Source organism: Pelmatolapia mariae, linkage group LG14 (genome assembly GCF_036321145.2).
Source record: "Pelmatolapia mariae isolate MD_Pm_ZW linkage group LG14, Pm_UMD_F_2, whole genome shotgun sequence".
NCBI lineage: Eukaryota > Metazoa > Chordata > Actinopteri > Cichliformes > Cichlidae > Pelmatolapia > Pelmatolapia mariae.
Genome location: NC_086239.1, coordinates 8,108,049 through 8,125,984, shown reverse-complemented (window position 1 = coordinate 8,125,984; position 17,936 = coordinate 8,108,049). Strand labels below are relative to the sequence as shown.

Below are 17,936 nucleotides of genomic sequence, written 5' to 3'. Positions count from 1 at the left end.
ATGTGTGGCTTCATTATGGTATATATATATGTTTTGTGTTGGTGTGTTGGACTGTACACTACATTGAGGTATATATTGCTTGCTGGTAATTATGAGATGATGCATTTCAGGTCATTTTACGGACTAATGAGAAAGTATTTAACAAGGGGTAATTTAGCAAGTACTGTAACAAATGACTTTTTTTTATATCAAGTAATGTGTAATACGTTACTTTTTTTGAGTAATGAGACAACACTGATAGCTACTGTATAGCCCTATAATCTACATCATAAACTACACCATAGCCTGATCGCCACCTTCCAAGAAATGGAACTACATGTTGCAGCCATGCAGGTTTCAGCAGACCTCTGAAAGCTCTGTATAGTAATAATACGCTTTGTAAACACAGTTTCGTCTGTCCTGTCTTGTTCCTGAAAAATTAGATTGTTTTGGCTTCGAGTCCAGCCTGAACACCTCCTTTCACTTGTGATGGCAGGGAAATGCAAATATTGTCCACTGTGCTAATGGGTCTGCACAAAATCATCGCAGTTTATTAGCTTGGTGACAAGTTTCATCTACAATCTGTAAACGTGCAACACCTGTTAATTATTCCAAAGTAACATAAAAATAAAATACTAGAATTTCACACACTGAAAATAAAGGCCAGACTTTTTGGATGAGCTATATAATTACTGCATGCCAAATAATTTGTCACACCACATGTATGTTCAAGTGTTCCAGTCCAGTGACTCAAATTAGCTGAGGTGAAGCCTAGCAGCAGCTGCCAACACCAGGTACTTGTGCAGTCATCCCCTTGTCAAAGCACCCTAAATACTTCTAAGAATAAGTCTTAATGAATTTTAGCCCTCATCCTACCGACATAATTTACATACAGGGAATACTGAGTTGCATCCCTGGGGACCCCAAAAATAATTTTCAATGAGAAGCAATTATCATAGCAAATAATAATAGCAAAACTTATTATGTCTTAAAGCATTATCAGTTATGCAATGAACATTGCATATTTTATAACATCAAAATCTATACTTGCCTTTAACAACTTGAAGCTTTTATTCCAAGGAGAAGGGCCTCCTCACCTTCTCCCCCTAGGACATTAACAAAACACCTCACCTAGGAGGTGTCCAGGAGGCATTCTCGTCAAATGCTTGAGCCATCTGAACTGGCTCCTTTGGATGTGGAGGAGTAGCAGCTCCACTCTGGGTCCCTCCCAAGTGACCAAGCTCCTCACCTAGTCTCTAAAGGAGAGCCCAGTCACACTTCGAAGGAAGTAAATTTCTGTATTCACCGTGTAATTTTTCAGTTCCTACACAGAGCTCATGGCCATAGATGAGTGTCGAAACATAGATTGCAGCTTTGGGGTCAGCTCTTGTTTCACCACAGCAGACTGATACAGTGTCCACATCACTGCATCTGTCAATCTCCCGTTCCACGCCCCCTCATGCATGAGCAAACCCCTGAGATACCTAAACTCCTCCACTTGGAGCAGCAAGTTATTCCTGACACAGAGTGGTCACTCCACCTTTTTCCAACTAAAAACCATGGATTCAGACTTGGAGGTGCTAATTCCCATCCTGTCTGCTTCGCAGTCAGCTTCAAGGGCAAGGGGATGTCATGGAGGTCATGTTTTGGTAAAGACAACAGAACCACATAATCTGCAAAAAACACACACGAGATGCTAAAATCACTGAACACTCCACCATCCACACCTTGGATGCACCGAGAAATTCTGTCTAAATATAGTATGAACAGACTCTGTGACAAAAGGCAGTCCTGTTTGCCCAACCTGACTTGCTGCTGGTAATGCAAACCAAGCGTTCACTGTGGTTAAACAGGGACAGGGCCCTCCTGGGAGGTTTCTCACTCCCAGGAGGGCCATTGCTGCTCAGATTGGGGCCTGTGATGTACTGTAGCAGTATCAGCTCTCCTTTTGATGTGTGGCTGACCATGCTCGAGCTTTCTCACGTACAGTACATTCAGCGATGTCCCCAAAGTTCAGATAATTTCCAGTCAGGTCACGTCCATTAAGGCCGCGAGGGCATCTTTTTGACTGAGATGGGCCCTATTTAGGTCAGTTTTACATATTCACTCCAGGTAACAAACCCCTCATTAGCATAAAGGTGTAGACCAGGGGTAGGGAACTCCAGGCCTCGAGAGCCGGTGTCCTGCAGGTTTTAGATCTCACCCTGGATCATCACACCTGAATCAAATGATTAGTTCATTACCAGGGCTCTGGAGAACTTCAAGACATGTTGGCCGTTTCTCAATTCTCAAGTACGCGAGTACGTACTCGCGTTCTCGGCGAGTACGTACTGGCCGAGAACGCACGGGAGTACGGACTCGCCGAGAACGCGAGCACGGACTCGTGATTTGTACAATTGGAACACCAGCGTACGTGATGATGTCACAGGTCCGGAGTTTTTACTGCCGTCCCCTCTTAATTTAACTGTGAGTAACATGTTATGAAGCTTAACTTTAATCACAGCCAAACCGGTTTACTCAGGAACAAATATAACACTGAAATAAACCAAACATTAACATTTAGAAGTGATCTAAGTGACTTATATATCATTTTTAACCTCAGTAGTGAAACCTCCATTAATAAAAATAGTGTACATGTACATACGTGTACATACCTTAATAAAAACAAGCAGGTGAGATGTTAGAACGCTTTTATTTTTATTTTAGTGGACATTTAATACAATAGACAGCTTCTGGGGTTTGTTTAACCTGAGTAGCGAAAAGACCGCGGGCGGGGGGGGGGTTGAAAACGATGTGCCGGGAGTCCGCTGTTCTGGACGAAATGCATTCTGGGATATTTAGCTGTACCAAGTCCACACCGATGCATGCTCGATAAAACGGGCGGAGCGAGAACACATCCGGGACTTTTTCGCGTTCTCGGCTTGATGCGTACTTCGAATTGGAACAGTACTTGGTCTCCGACTGATGACGTATCACGAGTACACGAGAACGCAAGTACACACAAGTACGCATATTGATAAACGCCCGTTGAGTAAGTAATTTAGCCATTTAAATCAGCTGTGTTGGATCAAGGACACATCTAAAATCTGCAGGACACCGGCTCTCGAGGCCTGGAGTTCCCTACCCCTGGTGTAGACTCTGTGATCAAAAATATCCAGCTTCATTTTGGGCATTTAATGTAATATTTAGTTAAAACTCCAACGTAAGAAAACTGGAAAGTCATGAAATGCAAAAATGTTTTTATGTATTTTGTATTTTTATGTTATTTATCGAAGAAAAGAGGATTAATGTGAGTGGTGTCCTGTAAACAAAGACAAATGGGCCTTAGCAGTGTTAGATAAGAAAAGCTTGGTGGTAAAACTAGATGGTAATTACAAAAGGGGCGATGGCATGAATTCACAAAGACAGGTGCAGAGACGGTTTGCTTGTGTGCGTGTGTGTGTTTTTCTGGATTTGATAGAGAGGCAAATGGGGCAGGTGAGCTGGAGGGTAAAGCAGTCATTTACTAGCTGACCACCCTCACCAGCAGTCACAGCACGCACAGCCTGCTGACATGGATAAGTTGATGTTGTAATTGAAGGAGCAGGAATAACAACCTCTGTCATGCAGAAAGGTGGGAGTGTGTAAGTGCATGCATACTATGTGTGTGTGTTTGCGAAAAAAGAGAGAGCAGAGCACAACAGATGAGGCAGCAAACAGTGAAATGGGATGAGGCTGCAAAACAGTGAGACAATGATGTGCGCTACGAGGGAATGGGAAGGTTGGGCAGGGCAGAGGGAGGAGGGAAGGAATTCTAAACAAGCAGAAAGGAAGACAGAATGGGTGACGAGGAGGACGGGAAGGCGAACAATGCCCTCCTAATATGAATTACAGCTAATCCTCCTACTCACATACTTGTATTCAAGTATACCACATTATCAGCATTCAGCTCCTTCTGCACCTCTCTCCACACAATAGAAAAAGCTCAAGAAGCATCCAGGCTGTTATATAAGTAACTCATTCCAGCTCCATTTCAACTCACAGCCAATAAGAGCCAATTTCCATGCACTTTACACTCTGCAAGTGCTCTCCATCAGGGACCCCCTCCCTGTCCAGCTCTAGTGGGGTGTAGAGCATTGTCATCTGTCTTTAGTGGAAGACTCATCAAATATTAACAGACACATTAGGACTACACAAGGTCCCTTCATCCACTTTGCTCAGCACGAGAAAAGATGCCAGCTTGGAAAATGGGTTGTGGTTACCAACGAGTCAGGAGATTCTCAGTAACTGGTTGCGGTCTAGATGCTGAATATCCAACGGAGGCAAGCCAATTATCTGTCCCTTCTAAGGTGTTGAGTGAAGCATTACAAAAAGCATTGTTTTATACATTAGCATATATAAGATCATTTTACAGAAAGCTGACAGGCTGCAATGGCTTACAAAGCTGAATCGTGTGGGTTGGATTGATTGACTAGCACAAAGAAGGTGCGAATTCCGCTCACGTCACTTGGACTTGTCATGGTGGAGTTCAAACCAGACAAAAATCAAATAAGCCTTCAAATTTCACTTTGGCAGCAGTGATTTATCTCTTCCTCTTTTTAACCAAACCTAGAAGTAGGAGAATCAAAAGTTTTTACAAGTCTTTATATTCAAACATGTTTGTTGAGGATGGGGATATACCTGAATCGTAGGGTAACTCTAGGCGTTGTTCAACAAAAGGGAAAGACAGAGATATAATCTTGTGACACACAGTACCAAACTGATATTTATGGAAATATTTATATTAATGATCCCACACTGGCTCGTGCAGACAATCCAACCACACACTTGATTGCGCTCACTTGGTGTTGCATGTTGGGTTCAATTGTTCCTACTTCGAATTCATTACTAGATTAGCAATGGATAGTTAAAAGGGATTAAGATTTCTCTCTGCAGAACGAGAGATATTGATCCTCATTCAGTATTATAAAGCTACAAATGTTCTTACCTGTGCACAAAAAGAATGCACACAAACATTTTTTCCTTCCCTGTGCTGTAAAAGCAAAAGAAGCAGGAGAACTTCAACTTAAAAAAAATGAAAGTCTCCAATGAAGAAGTGAGACAAGGCATAGCTTTCCAACACGTTTCCTAGGAGGAAAAAAAACAGTGCTTAAGGGAATCTTATGTCCCCTGAGACAGGCTTTAATTCAGATTTTTAAAACGTACAGTTGATGTGAAAAAAATGAATAAGAGACTAGAAGAAAAGGGAAGAAGCAGGAGGAGGGCAAGGCACAGCTAATCCGATGGCAAAGATGAATTCAATGCGCTGTATTTACTGAAGAAGCATCAGTAGGTGTCATGTTTCCTAAAAATTTCAAGGAGATCAGTTTTAGTTTCAAACTTGAATCTGAGTCTAAACATTCAAAAATAAGGTACAACCAATATTCTCTATGAATGTCTGCTATTTCATTTGGTCCTTATGTTGGCGAAGCCAAGTAGCGAAAGGGTTGCTTTTTAAAGGGGAGTGTATTCCTAAAATGTATTCCTTTACAGTTAACGCTTGGATTCTTTACATGTGATTTAACTCCTTGCTACTTACTTAATTTTATCTTTCTGGCTGAGTTTGTTTTGAAAAACTGTAAATTGTATATTTGTAAAATGTATATTGATGAATCTCAGATTTGTGTATGCATAGACAACTGAAGCACTGATATGATGTGATGTTTTTGTTAAGGCCAGTTGTCCTTTTATGCCATATATTAGTTTTCTTGGTCAAGAGATATAATAACTTGCCAACAAGGTTTGTGAGTCCTTTTAAATTACCATGATTTGTGTATAAGTACTCATTGCAATGTGCTTTGGCCTTTATCAGTCTTAGACACTATTTGACTAAATTCAGAGCTGCACTTTTCATGTCTTTATTAATTAATTAAGGCTATTTATCAATAGCCGTGCAGACTGAAAAAATGTCACTTAAAGTAGTAACTTGTAAAACTTCCAGCAGCACCTTCATTCAGACATTCAGGCTTTAAATGAGTCTGCAAAACCTTTTTAGTACATTTCCCTTAATGCTTTGGGATTCAGCTGGGTTACGGTCAGGTCTCACGTACTCATTTCAACATGTGAATTTTCTTAGTTACTACTTATTCGGCGGGGCGACCGTGGCTCAGGGGGTTAGGAAGCGCATCTGTAACCGCCGGTTCGATCCCCGGGCTCTCTGTCCTGGTCGTTGTGTCCTTGGGCAAGACACTTTACGATATGGCAGCCTCGCTTCTGTCAGTCTGCCCCAGGGCAGCTGTGGCTACAACTGTAGCTTGCCTCCACCAGTATGTGAATGAGTAGTGGAATTGTAAAGCGCTATATAAATGCAATCCATTATTATTATTCAGTGATTTATGTGTGTGCCATTGGTCGCTGTTCTGTTGCATTACCCAACCTCTCTTAAGCTGCGTCGCTCCTTAATCATGACGCTCCCTCCAGTAGCTTCACAGCTGTGGACTTGGTGGTCTCTTTCAAAAAGCACCTAAAACCTCCTCCTTTTTGTGCATTTGGTCAACTCTTGTTTTTATGTTTGGGCATGTGGTTGTGAAGAACTTCGTGATGTTTATCTTGAAAAGTGGTATACAAATAAAATGTTACATTATTTTACTTACAATGAGGTTTTAATCTTTATACTATATAGTGTATTTTATCCTGCTAACATTGTCCCAAAACTTCTGTAGATACATCCAGGTGGTCTTTTGCGAACCAAATGCATTCTGCAGTGTTTCTTTCACAATAGAGTCCTTCATATCTTTCCATCTTATTCATTCATTCATTCATTAAAATGGCCATGACCAAAGATTTAAACAGGTGGCATGTTTACATTTTTACATGTGTTTTGCTGTTACTCTGTGATTATTTTTAAGGACTGCTTGCTGTTTTCTTGCTGTGATCTTTGCTGTGAACAGTCATGTTCCTACTGAATATGCTCCAGTTTCTCTTACTGTGCAGTGATGAAGATGTAGGACTTGTGTTTATGCATCTGTATAACGCTTCTTATGAGAGGCTGTAAGAGTTTTTGTAATGAACAAAGATTTTATGAAAACGGGAAAAAGACCTTATACACTTTGATTTATAGTAAGCGGCAGTATCTGCAACCCACTCTTCCCATCTCATCATCTGAGCTGGAGACATGTTTGTAAAATATTTTGGTCTATTATGTTAGTAGAGGCTAAATGTAGCCTAGAGGCATTAAACTTAAGCAAAGAAACACGGTACAGAGGTCTGCTAAGGTCATTTTTGTCCACACTCCAGATTTTTTTCTCTTTCTTTTCAAACTTGGTATTTAAATTCAGCTGATAATACCTCAGAGTCATTTCTCTTAAGGCAGTTTATTGCATCTTGTACTCTACTCCTACTCTTTTTTTACATATTATCATAATATTGGGCTTCTCTTTAGTTATTTCCTGTTTTATTTTGAAGTCACTAACCAGATTTTATTTTTTGTGTCTGTCTTCCTGCTAATTTTCCCATGAGGGAAACAGGTGTTCCTTCTAAGGTGTTGAGTATGCAATCATTATTCCCTTTGTTCCCTGCCAGACTGTGGCATATTCTTGTTTAATTACGCTTTCCCAGCATTCCTAGCATTCACTTTTAACTGTATCATGTGTGACCTTTTGGAATGTTTTGGGAGTTGTTTAATGGTGAGTACATTCTAGTAAAATGCAGGTGTACATAATATATTTAATAATTTCTAAATTTCATTCAACTTTCCTAGTTTTTGTGCGCACAAGCCTGGATAACCTTATGTAATCTAGTAAAGTGTGTACTTTTTAAGCCTAAGGTGACAAAACTTTGTGATAATTTCTATTTCTATTGATTGCCAGTAGGTATCCAGATCCACATTTCATTCTATTTGACAATACAAAAAAAATCTCTAATTAAAACTGATAAGGGCTTTGACATGATTCATATCAGAAGTTGATGAACCAACTAGAATTTTTACAACAATAGTAATCTCATTGTTGAAGGATGATAATAACACGAAAGGACTAATTGTGGTGGTGGCAAGACAGGGGCGACATTGTCTCTGCATCAGAAGGCAGCATGGATTTAATGAAAATGTGCTCTTAATTTTAAAAAACATTAGCTCCAATCAAACACTTTGAGAGACGGAGGCTACCTGTCATCTCTGCCGTGATCTCATTTGTTACAGTGATTATATTAAGGCATCAAAGTTAATTTGACAATGACATATTGGGATAGTTTAAAATTAAATACTCATTGTTCCTTTAAGCAAACAAACTGCACAAGGGGAAAGAAGACAGCAACAGATACACATTGTGTGTTATCTAAAAAGTCTAAAATGTCATTAAGATATACAGCGTCGTGCAGTAGACACACATTTAAGTGGAACTGCTGCTTCTCATTTTCCACAAGGGAGAGCATAGGCAAGTATATATACTTAAGTTATGATACTATGCTTTATGCTAAAATGTCAAAGTGGGTATTTTTCAAGGCACCAGACTAGAGAAGAGATCCTAAATAAATGTAAATGTCTAGTGATGAGTACAGAAACATAGATATAACATATTTCTTATGACTGCAGTAAAATGAAACTCATTTAGCTGTAAAAGATCACATACCCATTTTATGACTCTATAAAATCTGACTTCCAGCCACTGATGATTTAGAAACTCCAGACTCAGATTTGGGTTTGTGGTATGTATTACATAAAATGTTTCACAAAAAAATGTGCAGGCTGTTTTCTGTAATATGTAATAACTTCCCAAATGCTTCCACTGAGCATTTTATATTTACTTGGTGTCATGATCTGCGGGCTGCAGATCGTGTGGAGCTGAGTGTGGAACAAAATGCAGATGACGCAGAGAGACAGGAATGAGTTAACGTAAATCGAGCTTAGGCTGGAACATGAGAGTACAAAAGAAATACCAAGACATAACAAATAACCTAAACTGGGAAAGGAAACTAAGGAAACATGGGACTAGTGGGACATGAAGACAAATGAGCAGAGACTCCGACGAGAGACAAGGGGAGACTGAGACAATATATACACAAGGGGAAGATTAGGGAGAGTGGAGACAGTTGGGAAACACAGCAAGAAGAAATTAGATGTAACAAGGTAAGGGAAGCAAACTGAACCTAATTCACAAGAGACAAGAGACTATCAAAATAAAACAGGAAGCCCAAGGGACATAGAGAACTCAAAACAATGAATAATTTAGAAAAATCAACAGTTTAAAAACAAAAACACTGGCTCAAGACCTACATGGCACTTGGATGTTTTGAACTTGGAGCCTTTTTCCAGATTAAAGGTTTTAATTATTAGATCCAGATCTAATAATTAAAATTGAGATGTTGATAGTTTTTTTTATTTAAAACATATTGTATATGTGTATATTTAAATATATTGTTTACTTTATTTTTCTTTTAGATGCATGAAACATATTAAGATTTTCCTAATATTTGTTATGTTTAGGTCTGCCCAATTCTGCTGGGATCAGCTAGTTATTGTTTGTAGCATTCCAACTGCTTTGGTCGACAAGCTATGCAACATTAACACACAATTATACTTATTTTCATTTATCAGCTGTTAAACGTGCCAGTAGCAGTAGATCTGCTAATAGTTAATAGTGGTTGGGTTGGATTAGCCCACATATATGACGATTTAAGGTGCGTGTGTTAAACAATTCAGATATTTATGTTAGGTTACTTCAATGTAAAAGACTAACCTTAAATATTTATGTAATAACACAGCAATTTCACTTACATAAACATAAAATCAAATCAAGACATGTAGCATCAATGGCTGAAAAACAATGGTGCTTTTAGCTAGAGAGCCAGCTAGCACTAGCATCAGCATCAGTACTCATATTTAACTGTCTGGCAGTTTATTGCGATCCCTGGTCAAGTTTGTAGTAAAGCAACTCAGTTTCAACCACTGTGGATGAAAACTGAGTTTTGCCATTAAGAGTAGTCAACTGTCTTTAGCCTCATTTTTTGATATTAACATACTTAAGTACTCAAGAGTCATGACTAATCCAGAGCATGCATGGAAAACAACCCTACTCGGCCCTGTGTGCATGTACCATTAAATATTTTCCTGCTGTGTTAGCATGCTTTTGATTTTTAATTATAGCTGTTCCTCAAACCAAAAATTCTGGATGTTTTCCATTTTTCTACCAACTCAGCCAATGGGAGCTATGTTTAGTCTCAAAATGTTTCTGGCTCATGAGAAGAGAAATGTGATTCAACCATAGTTAATTCATTTACAGCTGCCTTTTTTTTTTTTTTAATGTGAAATTAGGATAAATGTGCGTTTATTCTCCAGGCCATAAACCATTTGATCCACCCAAATGGATCAAATCTACAGCTGCCTTATATTTTCCCTAATTGCCTAAATCAATTTCAGGTGTTTTGCTGGTTGGGAAGTGTGAATTAAATTGAACACTTTAACAGAGAATAAGTGCACAGGATGAGTTCTTTTGTAGAAAATTGGACACAGCGATTGCAACTTTCTAACTTCATCACTGCCACACAAACCAGACAATAGTTTACTAACTGAATGATGGTTATTTTTGTTTGTTTTTTATTCTTAAAACATTTCATTTTGGCAAACCACTAAACACAAAATGTGTTCATTATGAGACACAATAGGGAAGCTGGATTTACTCAACAATACACTATAATGAGTTGCTTTAAAAAGCTATTTTGGATTAATTTGACCTCGACCTTTTCTCCCTACCAGGTAACATCCGGAACACGGAGAAACTGAGCTATGATCGCCAGCAGCAGTACGAGATCCAGGTGACAGCCTGGGACTGCGGCCAGAAGAGAGCCTTGCACAGCGTTCCTGTCCGCATTGACGTCAAGCCGGTCTGCAAACCTGGCTGGCAAGGTTGGTCCTTGTTATATCTGCCTGTCTGTGTTTGTGTGCAAAGATTTCAGGCAGGTCTGACTGTGCGGTGTTTATACACCCAGAAACACAGATGCGGTTGTTTGTGTGTGATTACTTGCGTTTGTGCAGTCTGTGTGTGGCTTCATTCTGTTGATGTTCACAGATGTGCTTATTTGTAAGTGATTACTCATAGTGTGTGTTCCTACTTACCTCTAAATGCGTTGCTTAAGTCGGCATGCTTCATTTTTCTCCATTTGTGCTTATCATAATGTCTACATTTCTCATCTTTCTTTACCTACAGTATGTTTCTATATTTTTCTCTCTCACTTTCCTTTTCTAAGCCTCTTTCTGTCTCTCTTTCCCTCCCTGAGGAATTGGCCTGTCAAGCGTAGCTGGTGTGATCAACAACACTTTACTAAAAGCACTGTGACTCTCAACCTATACCGCTCCTAGCACATCAGAAGATGGTCTTGGCAGCTTTAACAAGGCCCAGAGTAATGCAAAGGCAAGCGTCTGAGTGCTGCCACAACAACACAAACAGTGCTTAAGATAACTTTAGATGCAATTTACGCTTGTCAGAGAGGGCGGCAGCACGTGATGAAAGATGGCCACATGCTGTTTTCAGCTTCACATGTAACCATGCGCAATCTGTGTTGTTCTGTCATTAACAAGGTGATTCATGTGCTCTTTGGCATCCAGCCATTTATCGTCCCACAGAACGCAAAGATAGCAGGCTGGTGATAAACAGCAGTAAATGAGGACCCTGGCAGCAGCTCAGTGGCAGCCACTGAACCCTGACAAAACTGCTAAGTTGCTTGGCTCATATTCAATCTTGTTTCAATCCTCCAACTTGTATTTTTTTTGTTTTTTTTAAGCTTCTGGACAAGTGTTTATGTTTCTGATGTGACTCGGGAATTTCACAGAAAAAAAGTTGGAATCTTATAATTCTGTTTCCAACAACACTAGGACACTGTTTGAAATATGAATATAAGAAACGTCAATATTAAATGTTTAAGAGCAAAGAAGAGGAAGGGTTGAAAATTAAGGTAACTTTTGTACAAGATCCAAAATCCATGCTGAAGAGATCATCTTCTGGTCTTCAGAGGCCACTGCAGTAATAACTGACATGATTGAATTAAATTGTTTTTCTAACACAACATCTGCATCAAGGCACTTTGTATTGTGAGGTAAATACAGAAAATCCCAACAATCTAACAACCCCCTGTGAGCAAGCACTTGGTGACAGTTGGAAGGGAAAACCCCTTTTTAACAGGAAGAAACCTCCAGCAAACCAGGATCAGGGAAGCGCAGCCATCTGCCACAACTGTTTGAGGGAGAGGAGTTTAGATAAGCGTGATAAATCGAAATTTCAGCTGCTTTTTGGTGTTCTCTGAGAAAAAGAAAAGCATAGAGGAAATCACTGGCTTACCATCGGTGCACAGTTCAGAAGCTAGGATCCATGCATGCATTAGTACTCTTGGCATATGTAACTTCATATCTGCATGACATATAAAGGTTTTGGACTATATTCTAACACCTAGACGGCAGCTTTTTCTGGTAAGCTGTTGCTTATTTCAATAAGACAACGCCAAACCAGCAGGTATTAAAACATCACTCTTACTCTAGTAAAAGAGACCAGGTAATAAACTGGCCTCCCTGCAGACGCGAGCTATCACACACTGAACACATTTGGCAAAAAATAGACCCAGAAGGGTCGAACCGTTAAAACTCTGCAGTATATCGAGTAAGGATGGGGAAACATCTTGCTTTCAGAACTACAATTGTTCACCTCGGTTTCCAAACATTTATACAGTGGTGTTAAAAGAAGAGGTGATGCAACACAGTGGTAATAATGCCCCTCTCCAAGCCTTTTTGAAACAGTCCTGGCGTGAAATTCAAGAGGAGCATTTATTTTTCAAAAACACAAGGCAATTTCTCAGTTTCAACATTTGATGTTGTCTTTGTACACTTTTAAATTAAATATTCGACAGTCGTTTTTGTCTCCACAGTTTCCCAAGCAAGGTGGAAAAATTAAGATGGGAAAAGGGGAAAGCAATCAAATTTAACATTAGTACTATTTAGTATAAATAATTTCTTAACATGGATCAATTCAAACTCCACCAGAGTAGGAGGCTTAATTTTAAGATTCACGGGAATCAAAAAGCAAAGAATGAGGGAAAGAAAAGTGTAAAAAATGTCACCCTTTATTTTACAATTCAAATTATTACATAAATATATTATATTAAAATGTATTTTAAAACAATTGCTCACTTTGTTGTTTTAGTGGTAAAGGTTTAAGTTAGAAGTAATTACGATGGCACTTTGAATATTTCATATTTCACAATATACAGTTGAACTATCAAAGATGCCACAACAGAATAGGTTACACATAAGAAAAAATTGTTCATTATGATATAAATACACATTCATAGACTCACATATTCACATATATACATAACTAATAACAAATTTAAAAGCCCAAGCTTAATGTTGTGTACACCTCCTGCTGCCAGCACAGCCCTGACCCATCAGTGACGACATTTACAGTTGATCCTTTGGCTGCTGTCGGTACTGAAGTACTTAATTCTAGGTGAGGCTTGCTTCATGCATTGGATGGATGGATGCTGATGAACTGAGACTGGGACAGTTTGAAGGCCAAATTAACATAGTGTGCTCTTTTGTTGTAGTGCTCATGCTGTTCCTGTGTATTTTTTTTTTTTGTATTTAAATTTTTTGCTACTGTCCCTTCTGGGAGAGACCACTGCCATCAGGGAGGACAGCTGCCATGGGGTAGATGTTTAGTTGAAACAAAGTAACCTACTGCTAAACCTTAGACTACCCCGGACAAAATCTAATCCAGCTGAAAATTACATATTAATAAGATGGTCTGTTTTTTTTATTCACTTTGCCAATCAGGAACTGATCGGTCTTTAGGTTTTGGTGGGTGTGTGTACAAGTTCAGTGCCTTTGCCTGGCACGCTTACAGTCACGCAGTCACACACAGAGCACTCTGAGCTGTCATGGACGTAAAAGGTAACCTTTACGCTCTCTGTGATAATGCTGTCTTTACACTCTGCTTTTGTGTGAGCATTTTTTCAAGTTAAGATTTGAACTCCGAAATTATGGTGAAAAGATCACACACACAAATCTACACAGAGACACTGTTCCTTCATGAAAGGGCACTTGTCGCTATGAGCGTTGTTTGTCAGCAGGGAAAAAAGCGAAGGATGGAGAGAAAAGTAAATGCCACGGCCATAGATCAGGGGATATTTAATAGGCCTAGTGGTTGTTGTATTAAACACAGGCTACTGCAGGAATGTCAAAGGTGCGCATGTACACATACACACACAGACACACACAAAATTTGCTTTCTTGCAGTTAAAAAAAACTGTAATCTGTCTGTTCAAGTTAGCCATGGTCTCTGGCTCTGGACAGCAGGGCTCAGTTGTGTGTCTCTACCAATCTCAGGTCTTCAGTTGTTCTTGGAAACTTCTTTACTGAAGGGTACTGCCTGTGCACACACACAGACTCACATTTACAGAGGTGTGTGTAGATAGTTATTTTCAGCCACATCATTCAGCTGTTTTCAGCTGTCCACCAATTAGTAGATCATTTAACAGATGTTTAACCAGATGTTTCCCTTAAGGTTTTTAATCAGCCAAAGGCGGGTCTAAAAGAGAGCGATTATTTGGCTTTTGGCAATTCAGCAGACAAAAACATGTCTCCATATAAATCATCATATTAGTATGTAACAACAAAGATGTCCTAGAGATTTACCCATATCAACTGAAAATGTGACACTTTGTCAAAACTTGTTTCTACGAACTCCTGCTGGCTGAAAAAGATTTAAATCATATTCATATAAAAAAACAAACAAACATGGAGGTAGTTGCATCTCCTGCTGATGGACTTTTTATTTTTAAAGCTTCAGTGTTTTAACTACTGTCCTGTTTTTGTTTAATTAATTGATTGATTCTTTGTTTTTAGGGAAAAGTAATCATATTTAGATGAGAGTGCTAAGTCATCAGGCTTGTTCTGCCATTTAGACATAACAAAGAGACATACATATCTGACAGCCTAATAAAATACTAGAATTTCATGCATTAAAACTGAAGCAAAAAATTTTTCACGCAGCAGATCATATTATTTATTGAGTGTAATAATTATAGGTGAGATCTAGCGGACTTCTGAAACCTGTCAATTAAGCTAGCCAAGCACCTGACTATAGTAAAGTATGGATGAGTGTGCCAGGCGATGATTTTTAAGAATACTTTTTTGCACTTCAGGCTTAATTGTTTCAGCTCTGAAAGTTGCTACTTGGTTTAAATATGAAAAAACAGCACGAGTCATCTGGTGTTTTACACATCAAACATCTGTGTCCAAAGTAACCTTTTCCAGATCTTAATGGAAGAAGATACACAGGCAAATTAAGTGACATGGATCATGGTTCAGAGTGCCATCTAGTTCCCTCAGCATGTAAACCTGCAATCAGTGCTCTGATCAGAGCCCACGAATCTGTCCTGTACCTGCATCTCTTCCTGGAGCACATTATGTTTCATTTGTTGCAGGTTCTTGGAAGGATGCCAATGTCTGTCCCTCTCAATGCCAATATGCTCTGTAACTGTCTCACCGGTGCATCACTTCTTCATCGTTTTTTTAGCAGTCTGTTCTATAGCAGGAGACTACACCGCCTCTGCTTTTTTCCCTCCACCAGTGAAAAGCTATTTAAAACTTCTCAAAGTATAATAGTCCATCTCATATCTTGTCTATTAATCTCCCTTCTCCCTCTGCCCACATACAAAGACAAACATGTGAATACACACACACACAAAGACACACAAGAAAAACTAATAATGGATTGAGCGGCTGTTGAGCCTCTTCTCTAAATTTGAAGGGATGGCTATCAGCTTTATTTGGTGTGATACAGTTTGTCTCTAACACAATAACAGGCACATTGACAGAAAGCTTTATGTGGTCAGTCTTAAAGCCAGGAGGCCCGAGACTAGAGACCGAGCACTTTGAGAAAACAAACAGTCTCAGAAAACAAAAAAACTCCTTGTTTCTCAGTGTTTGTGTCCTTGGATGGTGGTCAAACACAGAGACAGTCACCAACACAACTAAATTGACTTTACGGCATACACTCTTCAAAGTTTCACAAAGGATTCTTGAAGTTATTTGTAACTGTAGTGTATGACATCATTGCCTATTAATCTACATTTTGGTGTTATAAAAGACACCTTATATATTGATTAGCACATTATGGATAAGCATGAAAAGGAAATTTGTACCACATAGTTTGATTTAATTGAAAAATTTAAGCAAAATTTAAATGTGTGTGTTTTGCCTATTTTCCTCCTCCTTAGTTGTCTTACAGGCTCCTGGTAGGCAGCGCTACTGGGAACACCTGGCAAGTCTCCCTGGAGCATTTAAAGAGCCGCCTGTCTCAGTGTTTGCAATCTTCCTCGCTTTACCCGTGTCATTTATTTGTTTGGCCTCAGCCTGATTATTTTAGGTTCTACTACATCTCACCATATGCCTAACATGGAAACACTTATCTAACTGCTGACACACTGATAACACTGACTAACACTTATCCTAAAATTAATCATGCTTTTTTTGGTTTATAAATTCCTACGTCTGTTGTATTATTTGTCGTGGATCATGGAACTATGACAAAACTTGCAGCTCAATACTGATAAACTTGTAGGGCAGTGTACTTACAATCGCAACGCTAACATGGTGATGCTGAGAAAGTGTATGCAACTATTCATCATTTGTGAGAGTTAGCTTGAGTTCTGACATTGACTAGAAAGAAAGACCTTATGTCTCCCAACTGGAATTTGAAAATCCTGCTCCTCACATACAAGGTCTTAAATTATGAGGCCCCATCTTATCTTAAAAGCTTCATAGTACTGGATCACCCCAATAGAGCACTTTTGGGAGCTGCCAGACTGCTGGTTTACTTGTGGTTCCTAGAGTATTTAAAAGTAGGATGGGAGGCAGAGCCTTCAGCTTTCAGGCCCATTTTTTGTGGAACCAGCTCCCAGTTTGGAATCAGGAGACAGACACTATCTCTGCTTTCAAGATACTTTCAAGTTTTCTTCCTGTTAAAAGGGAGTTTTTCCTTCCCACTGTCGCCAAGTTCTTGCTCATAGGGGTGTTCTGATTGTTGGAGTTTTCTCTTTATTGTTGTGAAGTCTTTACCTTACAATTTAAAGCACTTTGACACAACTATTGTTGTGATTTGGTGCTATGTAAATAAAATCAAGTTGGCATCGAAAAATGCTATCATTTGCTAATAAATAAATAGTGTAGCTGAGGCTAAAGTGAATCTTAGCTTTGCAAGGAATGAAATGTGTGCTATCATCACCAACAACAGGAAAAACAGCTTCCAAAACCAATTCTGTTGTCTATGCACTCCACGGCAGAGATTGTAGTCACAAGCACACAACTGCACAACCAGCGACAAGCACAGGCCTTGACTGGCAGATGTCGCACTGCTGAAAACAAAAATCTGCATATGCATATCTTTCTGTTGTCTTTTGAGCTTTTTGAGCCTTGACTATTTGTGTGTCCATGTTTGTGAATGTGCACGATGCTCACTGCGCAGTTTCTTTTTTTTTTCTTTTTGTCTTTCTTTCATAACCTCCTACAGCCCCAAACTCAAACTAACCCCAGAGGTAATTAGTGTGTACTTGGACTCCACGTCTGCTTTCCACACTGGAATAATTAGAGCAATATAGCATAGATGTTTATGTTTTAAAAGTTTACATGTCGCAATCATTTTCTTCCTAATGAGAGGTATATGGATGGCACCATTATGACATGAGTGCACATTTATTTGGAGAGAGGTGGCATTTCTTATTCAACTTTGAATTGAACAGTAACCTTTTATCATATCACTCTAGTTTTTACACAACAAATTATTCAACTGTTTAACAAGCAGACAACATGCAGGTTTTACAGAAATATAGTTATGAATCTTTTGACTAAAAATATCCCTTACTGAGATTGTTTGATGTTTCCATTTCAGCAGAAGATATAAGTGAAGAAAAAGTCATTGACATACAATGTACTGATGGTCCTGGCCATAAAACTG

General features: G+C 39.1%; 1 protein-coding gene across 1 annotated transcript in view; it reads left to right on the top strand.

The window, feature by feature from the left end:
• The window catches only part of LOC134641025 (calsyntenin-2-like), a 307,592-nt gene that overhangs the window by 195,503 nt on the left and 94,153 nt on the right, over positions 1–17,936 (top strand). Inside the window, exon 5 of the mRNA XM_063493204.1 lies at positions 10,688–10,837. Within this exon, the coding sequence (XP_063349274.1) occupies positions 10,688–10,837 (150 nt within the window). The remainder of the gene's footprint in view (positions 1–10,687; positions 10,838–17,936) is intronic.